This window comes from Erithacus rubecula (genome assembly GCF_903797595.1).
Source record: "Erithacus rubecula genome assembly, chromosome: Z".
Taxonomy (NCBI): Eukaryota; Metazoa; Chordata; class Aves; order Passeriformes; family Muscicapidae; genus Erithacus; species Erithacus rubecula.
In genome coordinates this window covers 18,572,854-18,590,748 of record NC_136661.1, presented here as the reverse complement: position 1 = coordinate 18,590,748, position 17,895 = coordinate 18,572,854, and the positions used below count along the sequence as shown (strand labels likewise).

The 17,895-nt window shown below is 37.9% G+C and overlaps 1 protein-coding gene across 1 annotated transcript in view; it reads right to left on the bottom strand.

Moving 5' to 3' along the window:
- HCN1 (hyperpolarization activated cyclic nucleotide gated potassium channel 1) overlaps positions 1-17,895 on the bottom strand; it is a 190,080-nt gene that overhangs the window by 13,543 nt on the left and 158,642 nt on the right. Inside the window, exon 6 of the mRNA XM_079330692.1 lies at positions 8,309-8,549. Within this exon, the coding sequence (XP_079186818.1) occupies positions 8,309-8,549 (241 nt within the window). The remainder of the gene's footprint in view (positions 1-8,308; positions 8,550-17,895) is intronic.

Genomic DNA, 17,895 nt, shown 5'->3' with positions numbered 1-17,895 from the left:
TCTGACTATTATTTTCCATATAAAATATGGTGTCAAAGGAACAACACAACAATTTATTGTCAACAAGAAATTATGCAATATTATGAGGACTGTTGCATATTATGTTGCCTCAAAATGATAGATTACTCTGTGCCAAAAAGGCATTTAATTTTTAGGCCCTCTTGCAGACAATATTTTTAGAAAAATGTTCTATACTGTTCGGCTGAAAAATGTTTTACAAACCAGTTGGCATGGAGATGGGGAGATCCTGCTCCCTTAAAGTATTTAATTATCTCCCTGCCATTAAGAATAGGAATAATCACACCTCAGTAGGGCTACTTATAATTAACTATCTGGATTATAGTATGAATATTGAAAGACCTAATCCACCACTACCTTGAATAAGGAATAGCCATATTCAGTATTTTTGCAAAATGTAAAATTATGTATCATATCATATTGTCCATATGGAAAGCACTTCAACAGATTTTTTCCTATTTATAATCAGTAGTATACTGCAAGTCTTTCAAAGTATTCTATCAAAAGGAAGCACCTAGAGTGTAACCAGAAAAAAATAAGTGGCAAAATATAATCTAAAGTGACTCAACATTTCCCATGGTATTATTTTCCACTGCACTGGTCTAAAATATACTGACAGTTACTGTTCTGAAAGGGGGAAAAGCTCCATAAATAATAGGTAGGTCAAAGAAGTTCTGCCTAATTGGCCTTCTACAAGCTGAAGTAAATGCAAGATAGACTATATTAGAATTTCAAGTGCAGAAGGATAAATGTTAAAACTGCATTAAATAATTTAAGCAAAATAAAACATTTAAAATTGAAAGTATTCGATGAATTACATGTTACAAAAAATAAACCAAAAAATAAAAGATGCAATAATATGTCTCTGGGACATTGTCTAGGAAGATGGCAGTGAGAATCTGGTTTCTAGATAGATTTGCTAGATTAATGATGCACAGATAGTGATATTGGTCTTTGAGTAAGTAAAATAAAACATGTATTTGTCTCTTACTACATTGCAAAAGACAGGCCAATACAGTTTCATATTCATGCCCACTTACTCTAATATATACACATCATATTTTTTTTAATCACATTTATTTCTTCATGTTCAACATACCTGGAAGTTGATAAAAAAAAATTGCAGTATGAGTTTTAATTAGTCTAAAAACTGATTTATCTACTGACTTCAAGTGGCATTTGGATTTTCAGTGGGGGAAAAAACAATGGTGAGTGGGATCTGCAAAGGATACATAAAAAATTGGGCAGCATGAATTACTGCAGACTTACCTACTGGAATTAGGAAACTCCTTCAACTAACAAAACCTCCATGGGGCCCCCAGACTTAATTAATAAAAATATATCTGCACTTCCTAAACAGTAAGATTGGATTTCCCTAGAAATGCTGGCATTCCTTCAGCTCTAACACAGTATCTGTTAAAAACAGGAAAAAGGGGTTAAATTTCCCAGAGCATATGTCTGGGCTGCTGCTGCATGAAGGAAAGCCTGTGTAAACACAGGTGGGAAAACAGATGGAGAAAGGAAAAGATAGCAGGGAGACCAGTCTTATCTTGTGTCCTTTGTGGTTGAGAGGAATTTTGCCAGTGACTACAGAAGAGAAGGATGAGACCACAGTGAACAATCAGGCCTCTGTCCACCAGTGAGAAAGCAAATGAAGTAACAGCAGAGTCCTGGAACGTGTTCCCAGAAAGGTTTATTCCTTTCTCCTCCTCTCTGGAGGTGTGTCAGCCACACTCAACACTCCGGTTCATGGAGGCAGCTCAGCCACCTGAACCAGGACTACCTGTCCTGAGTCTCTCTGATTCCACAGGGCTGGCAGCAGGAGAGGCAGAGCACCTCGTGAAACCACTCCTGCTTGTCAAAGTCCTTTGCCTTAGCTTTGGGACAGCCTAAAACCTTTGTTTTTGCAGGGGTGACAACGTCAGACAAGTTATTGATGGTTGAAAGCTGCTTTTCCACTTTGCTCTCCAAGCAGGAATCTGCTCTCTCTAGCTGAGTGCATGGGAACACCATCTGACTGAGTCTGGGGTGAGGGGTATGCAGAGAAGTGTGGGTCACAAGGTACCAGGGATCAAAAGGCCTCTCCAGAAGGGAATGAGAAGCTGCAGGGCCTGATCTTACTCTCATGACTGAACCAGCCCTAAGACCTACCCACACATCTGAGTAAGAGGAGGGAGAAAATTTGAAACAATTTATTTTATTAAAGCAAATATCTCCTTAGTTTTTTACACTGCTGCATGTTTGATGTGATTATCAGAGATTCTGAATTACCAACTTCTATAATATTTATATGGAGTGTTTCTGAAACAATTTACCACAGCAAAAATCAGAATATTCACACAGCAGCAATAGTAGATGAGTTTCTATCAATATGTACTGGTATAGGTAAATTAGAAGTATTCGCCTCATTGTATACGTTAATAATTCTCCTCTGTAAAGCCCCAGTAACTGATGAACTAATCTCTTCTATAAACAAAAGATTCATCTCTAAAGATGTCAAAATCTTTGCATTTTGCTGATTTTGTAAGTATAGTGAAGAATTAATACACAATCTGTTCAGTAATTCCTCCTATCACAAGAAGAGCAATTTCTAATTAAATCACCTGGTATTGAAAGGAGAAGGTTCAATAGGACTGAAACCTGGCAATTTCCTTGCTACCATTTATTACTGGGATTATATCGTAGATGAGTTTGAACTACCAAGATATTAAAGAGAAAGACAAATATGCACTAAGACAGAAAAAGAAAAAAATGGGGGAGCTCTTGTTATTCACTGCTGTGTACTTCGTACTCAGACCAGTGACATGATCACAAACAAGTTAAACCAACATCCAACATCCAACATCCTCAAAAGACAATTGCTTACATTTTCACCTGCCTTCTGATTCTTATTCTCCATCCCAGGAAGCTGAGTCCAAGTGTGCCAATCTCAATCTTAACTGCAAACACATGTGCAGTCAGGTTTTCCAACTCACTATCCCAAAGGGATAGGCGTAAGCACTGTCCCATCTTTTCCAGCTTCTGGAAGTTGTTCTGTGTTTGCAAATTGCATTTTCTTCCCTTTCCCATCAGTGTCATGCCCATGATGTTCTCCTGCACTGTCAGCTGCCCTCCCATTTATTTGCACCACTCACAACCTGGCTCCTACCCACAGAGTCCTCTCTCTGTTCACATCTATCTTGCTCCCCACACTCTTCCCTACAATTTGTCCTATGTGTTAACATAGTCCACATCATCCATTCATTCTCTCCTGACCTTAATTCACGTCACTAACCCTACAGAGGCAGCCAGAAGGAGATCATAATTCCTTGGATAAAGCATTGGTTGTATGGTCACATCCAAAGTCAATGGCTGAGTGCTGTTGGACATCAGTGACAAGTGGTGTCCCTCAGGGATCCATACTGGGACTAGTCTTGTGTAATGTCTTCATTAAATGAAGGTATTGAGTACACCCTCAGCAAATTAGCAGATGACACCAAGCTGAGTGGTGCTGTTGACAGCTCTGAAGGATGGGATGCCATCCAGAGGGATCTGGACAAGCTGGAGAAGTGTGTCCATGGGAATCTCATGAGGTTCAAGGCCAAGAGTAGTGTGTTCTCTGGGTCAGATCAACCCCTGATATCAGCAGAGGCTGGGCATGAACAGCCCCAGCCCAGCCCTGCCCAGAAGGGCTTGGGGGTGCAGTGGGTGAGAGGCTGGACATGCCCCAGCCATGGCACTGACAGCCCAGAGAGCCAAACGTGTCCTGGGCTGCATCCAGAGCCCCGTGGGCAGCAGGGCAGGGAGGGGATTCTGCCCCTCTGCTCTGCTCTGCTGAGACCACCTGGAGCACTGCACCAGAGCTGGGGTCTCCAAGAAAGGAAGTGATTGGACCTATTGGAACAAATCCAGAGGAGGCCAAGATGATCAGATGGCTGGAGCACCTCTCCTATAAGGCAAGGCTGAGAGAATTGGTTCTTTCAGCCTGGAAAAGAGAAGGCTTAGAGGTGACCTGATTGAGATCCTCTGGTACTTGAAGGGTATCTCCAAGAAAGAGAGACTTTACAAGAGCATGTAGTGAAAGGACGAGGAAGAATTGGCTTCAAACTGAAACAGATGATATTTACATTAGATACTAGGAAAAACTCCTTACTGTGAGAGTGGTCGGGCAATGGCACAGGCTGCCCAGAGAGGTTGTGGATGCCCTATCCCTGGAAGTGCTCAAGGAGGAAGACTTGGGTGGGGCTCTTAGCAGCCTGGTCTAGTGAAAGGCGTCTCTGACTATGGTGGGGGGAGCAGAACTAGATGATGTTAAACATCCCTTTCAAACCAAGCCATCTCATGTTTCTATGATTCTATGGTAATTTCTATTGAGGGCAACCTTATTTCCTCCCTTATGAAAACTGTGTGAGAGTCAGTGTGGGAAGTTTCTTTTGTACTTGTAAAAGATGCATCTACGACTATGCTGGTAGTGGCAGCAATTCCATTACTAATAGTGTGGAACTAGGAGCAAAATTTCTAATAATGGGGAACTATTAGCAAACAGAGAGTAAAAATGAGGGAGGATATAAAAAACATCCACTGATGTTTCAAAGAAATAAGATTGATACAGTTGAATTAAAAATAAATATAATAAAAGCTACTATAGAGTATTAAAATTCCATGATTCTTTACTGGTAACTGTGACTTACATAATTTCACTGATGTAGAAATGACTATATAACTGCACAGTATAGTGGAAATTAGTTTTATGTATTCTTCCTTGTCTAATTCCTGTCCCTTTGATAAAAAGTAATTTGAACTTACAATGTGAGGACAGGGATTCTAAGGTGAGGCAGTAAAAAGTTACTGTTCTCTACAAATGCCAGCAAAATGGTAGGGGGAATGCCTATTGAAAAGGATAGCACCAGAAACTGATTAAAAATTCCTACTAGCACTTGGAGGAGATATGTAGGATGATAATGTCCTTCAACCAGCAGTCTGAAAAAAAACCCCATTTATTGGGATGGGCCTTAAAAATGCTCCTGAACCCAAAGTTCAAGAAGATTACATTTATGAACACACATCAAGGTCAAAGGACAGAATGCTCTTCCACAGAAATACCAAGGAATAAACCACAAGATCTCTGTGGTTACAGTATTGTATTTCCTCCTTCTCCCCCAAAAAGAAAAACCAGTGAGCACAGATGAGGAAGGAGGCAGACAATACTCAAGCCCTGATCTTTCTGTTGTCAGCAGTTTGCATGTGCCTCAAAAATGAACAGAAATTGTACAGCAGAGGTATAGTCTGATTCATCTATTCCACTGGTGGTTATCCAGGCTTTTTTTCTTTTTTTTGAGAAGCATTACCAACCAATTGTAAGGTCTACTTAGCTTCCTATTGGACCAGATCTAAGCCTGTTTTTAATTAAAAATAAAGATTAACAAGAGAATTTAAATGTCCAACATCAGTGCTCAAACCTCAAGATATGTCCTCTTTTTTACTGCAACTTCTGGTTTTCCAGGTTTTCGTTCTTCCAGCAATCTCCATTCAAATCACTCCCAAATACTCGTGAGACTGCTTTGCTTCCTCTTGAACCTTAGCTTTCACACCAATCTCCAGCTTTCCCACAACTTAAGGGATTTTTTTTATATTGGTAAGGCTTTTTACCTTTTTTTTTTCCCTGATATAGTGCTAGGACAGAAATATTTTAGATATTAGGAGTGGTTTTCCCAATCCAAGGTAGGATGCTGGTGAAACCTCCACTGTTCTGGAGGTGAGCCTACAAATCTCTCCAGAGCCAAGGTCCCCAGCTAATTCAGCTCTGGAACACACTTGACAGAAGTTACCATCTCTGACCCAGGACAAGGAACTTTCAAAACATAAGACATTTAAAAATTGAAAAAGGATCTGTTTAGGCATGGCACCCTGTCACCTGTGTGACCTTTGTTTTGGGAGCACCGGTGTTTATATTGATGTATTTTGTCAGAAATGGGAGCTATACTGATCTCTTGTTACAAGTAGCATCTTAAACATAGTGTCAGCTTCAGATTTCTCATGTGTCCATTAAACAACAAAAGGGTTATTTGTCCTAGTATTTGAATGCAGCCTTGATCTTCCAACTTATTATTTTTTCACTATGCAATAATCCTTGTGTCTGCTTTGGTCAGGAAGCTTTACTCAGATTCTGATATGTGCTCCACAGAAAGCAGGTGCTCTCCAGAGAGATGAGAATTTTAGAACTGTGTTTTATTTTCTGCTTTGTTAATCCAGACCTTTTCAATTCACAGATATCTGATTTGCAGTTTGTTTTCTCTCTTTTCAGCTGCAGTCATAGAATTATAAAGTCACAGAATGGTTTGAGTTATAAGGGACCTTAAGAATCACCTAGTTCCAAGTCCCTTGCCATAGGCTGGGATGCCATTCACTAGATCAGGTATCCCAGACTGGCCTTGAACGTGTCTGTGGATAGGGCATCCACAGCTCCTCTGATCCAGACAGGTCTTTATTCTCCTCAGCTGGAAATACACTTCTGGAAATTCACAATATATGGTGTTTTGCTACAGCAGATCTGAGCCACACCACTTTGGGTCTTGGGGCATTTCCTCTCTCTGGTTCTCTCTCCCTGTGCACCTGCCTTTTTTCACCTCTCCTCACCCCTCCATGCTACAGCAGGAGCTATTACCTTCTGTTTTCCCCAGCAGGCATTAGCACCCATTTTTGCAACACCTGTCTCATCCCAGCTGCAGTTTGGATGAGCAAAAGTGCTTTGGTTTGCAGTGTAGTAAATTCCTGAAGTGTCTGGATATTGCAAGTAGCTTATTTTTTTTTGTCTGCATTCCTGTTAAGAAGGGTAGCAGTTGAACAGGATGAGCTAAATAGTTGTTTGCACTGCAACAACAGGCTGACAGTTATGTAAAATACTTTCATGTGCAATCTCCTCTGATCCTCTGCTGGTCCAGAGGAGTATTATGGTCAGATTCAGCACGCAGGCTCTTGCAAACTCATTTTCATAAACTAGGGCACTGCTAAGCATAGAGGAGACCAAGACCAAGGTTGCACTGTTTCTTCATCCTCAGCATTTACCTTTTCTTTCTGCTTAATCTCCTGTCTTCAGTATCTACAGTTTAATCCTGTGGGATAAGCACAAAGTGCTTAAACCAAAGTGCTTCTACAAATACTGGTGATACAAATCACCTTGCAGAGGCTGCTTCAGAGTGACAAGGTCTTCTGGCCAGATCAGTAGGAGTTGCTTGAGCGTATTATTCTAAAATGGGATTAGTTAAGTAACTCTGCAGCCCAACTGAAACGCTGAGCCCAATTCACTTTTCTTAGCTTCCCCCTTCTGTGTACCAACTAAATGGCACTGATTAGGTGTTCAATGGAGCATTTTCTGAAAGCTGTTCAGGTCAGTTATGGGATCATTCGTGGAATTCAGCAGCAAATTAGTGCAATGTCCAGCTAACCAAAACTCTCATGGGCAGCAGTGGTACACACACAAATATTCAAGCAGCTTCTGAAAACCAGCCTTTCTGCTCGTGGAAGCAGATTCCTATTGCACAGAGATAATTTACAGTCACAGGGAAAAACTATTGTATATCATCAATTATTAATTATTATTGTAAGAAAAGAAATTCTTTTATCAAAATATAAATATTCAGATGCCTTCATCTAAGCAAATAACTATTTTTCATTAGTATTACCAGATTAATTTAATTAGGATTAAAATTAATGCCTGATTTTTATTAATATACATCTGTTAGAGAGCTACCTAGTCGGATAGAAAGTCTCATTTCTCATAGTATATATTGGAAAAATAAACATTGATGTGTGCTAACATTCAATGACAAAGCACTAATAACACCTTGAAATATTAATGAATTACAAAATAGCCCATGTAAAATAATGCCTTTCTATTCATAGCTAATTTTGCAATTCTCACTGTGATTTTTACCTTTAGATTTTTGACTCAAAAAATTGTATTCGTTTTTAATTATTAATTTTGCCTTTAAAAAGCTACAAGATTGCTATGCAAATTATTGTATTTCTATTTAAATATTTTCTGCTAAATAACAGCAATCTTAATTTAAAATAATTTCAAAATTCTGGATGGTCATACTGCATTTGCAATAGCTGTCCTCACAACAGTAATCAGACTCTGAAACTTTATTATTTTTTTCAGAAATATTTTGCACACTTTTCACTGCATTTGAATTGTCTAGACAAGTGAATCTTAGGTAACTTCTTCAGAAGTCTCTTTTTGTCTCTTATCTGTATGTGTTTTGATGTACAGCATTCACTCCAGTGTTATCATTCATTTTTTCCTACTCACCTCCAAAGTAAGAGCCATCTGTCAGCTTCAGCTCCTTGTTGGACTTGGTGATAACACCAGCAACTCCATGTTGAATGAAATACATCTTCTTACCCACAGCCCCTTCTCGGATAATATAATCTCCAGGTTGGAACACCTCAAATCTCAGTTTGCTTAGCATGGCAGTCACAAAGTTTGGGTCTGCATTAGCAAAAAGAGGCATTGTAGCCACCAGCTTCCGACAGTTGAAGTTGACAATCTCCTAAATGGGAAGGAAACAATAATAATAATATTAATAATAATAATAATAATAATAATAATAATAATAATAATAATAATAATAATAATGATCAATAAATATGTTTCATATGATGGGCATTGGAAAAAAAAAGTTCTACTTTCTTAACAAAGAATTTCTTAATGCTCATACTCAGTTTCTCATACTGGACTTTTCTGTGTCTCTGTGCTTGCTTTATAACATATTTTCATCTGTTTCTAGTGGAGTGATTGAAACAAAAGTGCAGTCTGACTTGTATTTCTAAGGTTAAAGGTTGTCTTCTTCTGGTGACTTTTCACATTTATTATTCCCATTGGAGTTTAAGGCGACAATGTGATAGAAAGGTAAAAATTAAATAGGATTAAATTAAATCAGATTGGCTGTTGCAGTAAATATATTAAGTGATGAAATTATGCAAGTCCTGTGTTTCCAAGTATTACACCAGTAACATCTTTCTGTTTTGAACATAACCAGTGGTAATATAAATATATATTACAGTTAGATAGTTGAAATCAACAGAAAAATTCCCAGCACAGTTTCTAATTAATTTCATTAACACAGAGACATACATTACTGCCCTTTAAAGAGATGTATAAAGCAGAGACCCCTATATGCAGAAAGCAGTACTATTTTCCTAGGGCCTTAAGGATTTCTCCTGCCTGCATTCATATTTACAGAGCACACTATGAGCACATCTACATGAAAAGATTAGTACCAAAAAAAAATCTGTAAATATCCTACTTGCTTTAAACAAATAAAAACAAACCAAAACCTATGAACAATTTATGAAATATTTTCAAGCTCATTCTTGCAGACCTTACATTGTCTTGAGAAATTAACATGGTCAGTTGCCATTACACATTTAACATTGTATTGAAAAACTGAGAATAATCAGTATTACACATGGAGAGGAGCTCAGGCAGGCAACATCTACTGAAGTAGTAAACCCAAAATGACAGGAAGAGCAAATATAATCTTCTGTATATAAACGCAAACAGAGCAAATAAAAGAAAAATACACCCAGCAGTCACTTAACTGCTTTGCCTTTATTGTCAGTGGAGTACCCCTAGCATTTCTTACACTAATCTAAGATTTCAAGATTGGTATAAAGGAGACATTCCACCTACCAGTGCTCTCCTCCCCATGACTGCATTCCTTCTGGAAGTAGACCTTTCAATTCCCTATGCATCTGCTGTCTCATACATCTCATATATGCCATGCAGACAACTCTGAGCATGAAGCTCAGATATCCAGAAGATAATCCACTGATAAGACAAATTATTTTGCTCTCCTAGTCCCACAATGTAATATCCTGCTTGCAGACATGTAGGGGAAGTTCAGGTCATTTCACACCATAAGCAACAAAACCATAGCGAGTTCTTCAAATCAGTTCCCTTGCATCTGGGAAAGGTGTGGGAAACCCCCTCTTGAAGGGAAGACATTTGCTACTGAAGCAACTAACAGGCAAGTGCATTAAGAGTGAGGAGAGTGAAGAAACAACCACCTTTCCCATAGCAATCACAACAAATAAATCTACTGGGATTTAGAAAAGCAAATTGGAACAAAATGCCTCACCAGGCACCCTATGAACTATGCAAAAAACCATGGTGAATTTGATGCAAGACATCTTCTGTTTGCCTGAACCATTATCTCAAGTATGTGAACTGCCAGATAGGTGACATTCAAATAGGTGATATTCAAATTAATACTGCTAAGTCAGTAGAGGGTAATGCCAAGATACCCTCTAAGTATATTTTTATGAGGCAGTAAGTATCACAATGAGATTCCAACTGTCTTTCTAAAGCATGAAGAGAAGTTTGTTTTCCTTCTTGTTTAAACTCTACATTTCTTAGTAAAGCTCCAGCCATCACCTCCCTCCCAAAGGAAAATTATTTGTTTCTCCCACTGCTAGCAGTATGGTGGGAGCCCAGAGTACATCCTCTGCTCCCTGTGAGACTGCCTTGCTGCCATCTCCACTGATGCTGGCAACAGCTATTACTTGTCTTGTCTTGCTGAGGGATTTTTCAGTAGGCTTGCTGCTTGTTTTCTGCTTTTGAGAGTGAATAGCTTGTCTCGTATGCCCAGGAGGCAGAGAAAGGAAATTACTAAAGAAACCAAAAATTGACTGGAAATTATATAGAAGCTGGTGGGGAAGCACAGAAAAGGCTGGGAGAGTAGAAAGTTCAGCTCCAGTCAAGATTAGGAAGAAAGAGTAAAATAGACTTAGGTGGAGTAGTACTACGAAAGAGAGAATGGGAGGAAAACAAAAAGAAGGAACACAAAGATCTAGAAAAAAATAAATAGAAAAAAAAAAAAAAAGAAAAGAAGGCAGAAAGCTTGACTTTAAAAACAGGTTGAGAAATGGAAATTTCTGAGAAGTGGGAACACAGGAACACAAAACCTGAAGAATAGGTGTCTGGAGTGAAAGCTGAGAAGTAGGACATATGAAGTAAACAAAAGGGAAATTGGAAAAAAAAAGAAGTTATCTGCAACATATCTTTAACACTATGATGGGAGAGATTATGATATATAAAGAGGGGAGAATTGAGACCTGCATGACTCCTTTGTGCAGACCCAGTACTACCCACCCAGAAAGAAATTAACCTCATCTTGGGAATCCCAACAAAACATACCCTTGAAAGAGGATTTCACCCTTGGAATCTCATGTCCTCTTATGGTTCCATCTTCTGCCCACTTTTCTCTCACATTATGTAATCTGTATCTGGATATACCCATGTATACACACACATTATCCTGCTCAGCCTGAGCTGCCTAATGAAGGTACCAACATAGCTACAAAACCACCCTGCTGAGGTAATTTCAGCTGTTATTCCTAGTAATGCATTCATTTTGTTGATTAGTTTTCTGTAAAAGTTTGTGCTAAAGTACAAACTTCCCTTATTTAAGATGTTAGAAGGTGGAAAATTACCAAGGGAGAAAGAAATGTGTCATTTTTAAGTGCTTTGTTTTTCTTTAAAGTGTTCTTTTATTTAAATATGAGATCATTCAGAGCAAGTAAAATACATTTCCCTGAGTCTTAATCACAGGCAGTTCTGCAATTTCAGGTTCTTGTGCATTACTTTAAATATCATCCTGGGGAGAAAGAAACAGTAAAGATTATGAAAGTGTTTTATATAACTCAGAAAGTACTAGGAGAAAAAGTTCTGTGTTTTGAAAGAATGGTAACAAAAGAACACACTGACAAATTAAGGGTTGAAATTTTGTACAGAGAAAAATCTTTCACTTATATTTTTCTTTTAATTCTTTGGAGTTAAACTGGAAACAGTCTATGCTGCTCAATATGGCATCTTCATTAAATGAGATTTTCCCTCACCTCTACTTGAAGAAAATAACAAATGAAGCTTGAAGAAGGGATTAGAAGCTCGTTATATAGCTGAAATGCTTAAAGAGCAAGAATGAGTCTAGATTGAGCAAGTGTTGATATATTCCAATTACTAGTCTCTTACACAAGAATTAAGTCAGAGATGCAATGGTCTGCTTTATGTAAGAGATTGGTTAGGTAATTACACTGGCTTCTGCTCCTTTGTAGTATATTGGATTTATTACTCATTTTGAACTTCCTGGATTTTTTTTCAAATTGATGTTAAAGCATCAAATATTATCATTTTGTGTGGGTTCAGTATTTCTTGATGGCTTCTCTGAAGCATCTCAAGATGTTACAGAAGCAGTCACAAGGCTGTCCCAGCTGTGACTGGAATTCTCTGATGGCATCTCTAAAAGTTTTTAGGACCTCATTTCCAGGAGATTTTTAGATGGATTAGTTATTTAGACTGACTGGAAAATCCTGTTGCCACAAAAAAGGAAAAGTTATTAAATGATCTGTTTGCCTTGAAAGTTCTTTACTTTTTCTCAGTAACCCAGTTGAATTAATAAAAGGTACTACTTCCATCTACAAACTATGTTCTTCTTATGTGTAGGCCACTTAGAAAAATAGCTAAGCTTTTTAGGAGACTTCTACATACTATTGCAAAAATATAGCATATAATTGTAACAGTGAATTTTTTTTTCAGTGTTCCTTTACGTTTTGCTTTAAAAGGACACAAAATCAGTCTTAATTTCTTGATCATTGGAAGGAAGAAATCACTTTACTGTGAAAACTATTTTTTTCTCTTAGAAATAACACACAAATGAAAAATTACTGACCCATCATCAAGAAAGAACTATAGGAAAAGGCATTATGTTTAGGGATTTGGGGTTGTTTGAGCAGGATAGATATATTTAAACCTGGTTTTAAGGAGATATATTCTGTATGTGTTCATGATTTCCTGTAATTTTTTAACCCATTGGTCAATTATAGTCAAGTTTGGCAGAAAAGAGGCATCTCACTGATACTAAGTTCTCACAGGTTTTATGACAGCAGGCAGTCAGGAGGACTAGGATTAGTACCCCACTGAGGGAATGACTACATCATTATCTAACAACTTGTAAAATGCCAGAAAATCTACATGTGGCAATGGATGCAATATTCTTCATTTCTGGTGCACTTGAAATTGTTCAAATTGCTTTGACACATTTGGTTTAATCATCTCTACTCAGTGTATGACTTAAAAAATAAATTTTGCTCAGAAGCCTTTCATTTAAGTAACAACAACTTAAAAATATGGCTATTTTTCTCCTTGAATGGGATTGCCACAATTTTCCATTTTTCAATTACACTGATCAGTTTCAACAGAGAGAGCTCTGCTTAAGTTTTGCTTAGAACATGGTAACTCTTCCATAGTAGGTCTAGAAATGTGTCAAGAATCATTATTCTTTTTTCTTCAGGACTTGGTGTTTGTCATTTTGGCAATATAACTGGATATTCTTTGTGCCTGTTTTAGAAAAGCTCCTGTGTAGCTCCCTTGGTTATATATTTTAAAGGCCAAGAATGCTCTGGTGTGAGGTAACCAATATATCTGACCCACAGACAAAGCCAAAACCTTAATAAAACTTCTGCTCTCTAAGGCAAAAAGAGTCCATGGAATCTCAATTGCCTTGAAAACCAGTGACCAGCCTGTCTATTTACATTTTCAAAGCCCTCCAGTTCCCAAGATCCTCCGTATACCTGGATAAAGCGTGTCCACATGCAGAAAATTTGCCATCCAGCTGTGAGATAAACCTGGGCAGAATGAGGGGAGTAATATACAGGCTTTGTAACAAAACAATGAATGGAATTCGAAGTCCACCAGGACTGATAGGACTGAGTTAAAACAGGTTTTTTTTTCTGTCTAGCTCTGCTCAACTCAGATTAAGACAAGTCAACCCTAAACAGAGCATATGTTACTTGGTATTGCTGCCTTCTAAGAGAAAGCAATTTTTCATGCATTTGCAATCAGGAGGTATGAAGATTTGACCAATTATATTTTCTTGGCATAGTTGACTGAATGTTGGCCTTCTGCACACTTTTGTGTCATTCCTTTCCTGATTAGAATTTTCTATTCAACTTATATGCATTTTTCATGCTTCAGTATTATTACTGCATTAAATTCAAGTGCAGACAGAATAATTCTTTTGAGGCAATATGGTTCAACCAGAATGCTTCCAATAAAGGCATTCTGATGAAAGATACCCATCTTTTTCACAGCTTGTTAATTGATTTAATGGAGCTTAAGAAAAAGCAGTTCTGTGCATCTCAGGCTCCTCTTTGGATTGTCCATTATATTTAGAAGATAAAAAAAGAGAAAAGCAAAGAAAAAATATCCCATCCACTCTTCCATTCATCCAACTCTTATACATTTTCTAACGATTTTAAAAAGGAATTTAGCTTTCATCTCCTTCAATGTTCTGAAATGTTAAATGCTACTTAAGCTTGTTTTCCAGAGGGAAAAAGGATGAGAGGCTTTAAAATGGGAGTAGCAATACAGCCAATGTCTTAGGGCAGTCTGTAAAAGAGAGATAGCCAGTCTAATTTCAAAACCCTGAGAAGTCTTGATAATTCAGATAAGTAATTAAAGTTTGGGCCATCTGACCAGTCTCTACTTCTTCAAGGTTTTACCTTTTGAACCAGAACCCTTTGAATTCCACTGAACAAATTTTCTCTGTGTATGCTGTTTGGAAAAAACACCCACAGTTCATTACAGAGGGTAATGTAGAATTAGTGCTGTACCATAACAGCAGTTGCTGTAGAGACTGTTCTGTCTTATTAACTGAATAAATAAACTGCAATTTTCAAAAGTATTTAACAATCACTATTTTAATTTTCTGCCCCTGAGTAACTAAATATCTTCATTGCCATTTGTGTGTGTGTACACTGGAGTGTTATAATTCTTAATCCTATACAGTATTTTAAAAATATATATATTGGGGGTTTAACTAGGGCTGAAATCTTTGTTTAGCAGGCATTTTAAATATTTCAGTTGTCCATTATGCCAATGAGAATACAGATTTAAATACATGTACTTTAAAACTGTAGCAGAAAACTAATCCTAAGAGACATGAAATTGAAAAAAATCTTACCAGCACCAATATCCTATTGGTATCCATATGATTATTCGTATTTTGTGTTAGTGCATGGGAAAGTGGCGTGAGTTAGACTTCATGTTTGCTTGATAATGAATGAAGCACCTTTCATGTTTTTCTAAACATCACTTTCAGTGATTAAGAAAGAGAAGAATGTTTTGCTAATAATTACAAACTTTGTCCAGTCTGGTTGCTCACAGGATAGTCTCTGAGGCAGCACAACTTTTCCACCGTCTGTGGAGACTCCAGTCACCTCCTCCAGCTGGTGATCTGCTGCTTCTGGAAACCATTTTCACTATTATGCATTTGTACTGAAACTCCACTTGCCATCAGAAATCAATATGTGGTTGACTTTGTATATCATCTGTGTGGCAGCTACTATTTTTTAATACTATATCCTTCCAAAAAAAACCAGTTCAATTGTGACTTACATCTTTCCTCAATGGAGGCTCTTATATCCACTAAAGTCATTAAGTTTTTACCTGATCACCACAAGAAAAAGGGTTTTGTTTTAGAGTAGTGCTGGAAAGAGTGCTGTTGTTCTCAGGACAGTGCTTGATTCACCTGATGGAAAGGATAGTAATTGTGCTTGAGAGAAAGAGAGAAATGGAGTTTCACAAAGGCAGCCTCAGTTACATTTGTGTGAATTAATAGGTAACATATATTGATTAGGGTGCTTTATTATTCTAACACACAGTTAGAATTCAGGACAACCTAAAGAGTTTCATTTGAGAAAGGGAAGACCATGAATAGAATAATTTGTGGACAAAAGCAGGAGGAAGAAATCTGTGTTTGAAGCTGTCTGGGGTGACTGGGGTAAAACAAAGTTTGAAGCAAAGAACTAGGTGGTGGGAAAACATAAACGTACCTTAGAAGAAATGGAAAGCTGTGGTTAGGATACAAATTTTTTGTGTTATTTCTAATTTGCACTTGTTTGATCAAGATCAGAAACTGAAGCTGTGAATGTTTTCATTGAAGATTTATTGTGTCCTCTGTAACAGGCAAGGAATTCCTGCCTTTCCAACTCTCCCTCTTTGCTCTCTCTACCCTTCTTCTGTCCCCCATGTGCTGCAACCCAAATGGCCAAAACTGAGCAAGAACTGAGTTCTCAAGAGAATGTGCTTTATCTACACCCTATGTGTATGGTTTAGTTGACACAGTAGCAACAACAACCAGGAAAACAGTTATTTAACCATCAGTGGTGATTTGTTCACCGAGCTATTTTACAGCTCTTGAGCAGCTCTGAAATACTGTTATCCTGTTAATTGCTAGGTTAACACTTACTCTTTTTATAATGAATTAAAAGCCCATTGGTTCAAAGGCTCTCTCTATAAATTTATTAAGTGGCTTAAATTAAATCTTACTGATTATACTGGATAAATCCCAGTTAGCTGAACTTGAAATATCCGCACTGAAATTATGTTTAGTGTTTTTAGGTACAGTTCAGTTTGCATCTAATTCAATTTGTAACTATTCAGTGAAGGCCTCCTCTACATTATGTGCAAGAAACATCAAACACTTAATTCTACCTAACACACAAAATTTAGACATTGTTAGACAATGTACATTCCACATTTTAAAGTGGAAAAAGAGAGCTTTTATAATGAATGAGAATTACTTATATTTTGTAGGTAAATGTGTGACAGGACCCCGAATGCCTGTATGTGTATGTGCTGGAATATTTACAATGCCAGCTATAGAGGTACAGATCTATATATAACAGAAGGATATAAAAAGAAAGATAAGGAGGATGCACAATCCCTTTCTAATTCTGAACTCGGCCTTCGTCACTGCTCTGCAATGTGAACTGGGACAAGATAATTGTAATACCATTTGAATTTGCCTTCTAAAAGAAACTACTGACGAGGATGCTGGAGTGGGATCAGGTGCAACAGCTCAGTGATCATATGTTGTGAGTAGCAACTTGCAATACAGGTGTAAGAAGCCCATGACCCACATTCAGGCCACTGCAACAGAGCCCAGGCATGCAGAAGCAGAAAAATACTGAAAGTGCTGATTTTAGAGCCCTGGTTTACAGTGAAACACAAGGATGATGCTCAGTTGCAAGGGTGAGACATGGAGAGCTGGCTTCAGAAAAGTTAACAGCAGGTCATAAAAATGAAGATGAAATTTCTGGGAATAATTTAGTAGAGTGTCAGCCAGACAGCCCTCAAGACAGAATTTTCTTGAGCTAATATTGGTAGCTGCAGGGAAAATAGATTAATAAATGGCAAGGGAGTTGTGAGGAGTGGAAAAAATTCTGAGGAGGGCAAATGTTGACAGCAAAAACAGCCTCAATAGCAGATCATGTGGAACAAAGTGAAGGCAATCTGGCAGGAGTAGGCTAGTCAATATGTATTAGTAATAACACTAGAGCAAAAGTAATGCATCAGACTTCAAACATACAGTAGGCAGACACACTAAACAATGCCCTGGCATTGGAGTAACAGAGTCACTTTACAATCAGGAGCCAAATCATGGTCAAGACTTGGCAGATCAAGGATGCACCAGAACATCCTCACCATTTTTACATCCTGAAAACTTATTCTATAGAACATGGAGAAGAAGCAGCTGTGTAAATAATAAAGAAACCAGAGGGGATACCTAAAGCCCTCTGCTGTCTACATTGACTACTGTTGCTCTGTTTGTTCTCTGAATGCCACCACTGAGGCCTTAGATACTTGTCCTTGTGCTTCCACTCCAGGATTGGACATGCATTAAAAGCAAAGGGGCCTGATGGCAGCAGGGCACTCAGAAACCACCATTAGCATCTGTGCATGAATCCAGGCAGCCACGGGATTCAGTTCTTTACACAATTTTAATATTCTTTTTCAAAACAACTTCAGTTAATCTGCTTGCCCAAAGTTCAAAA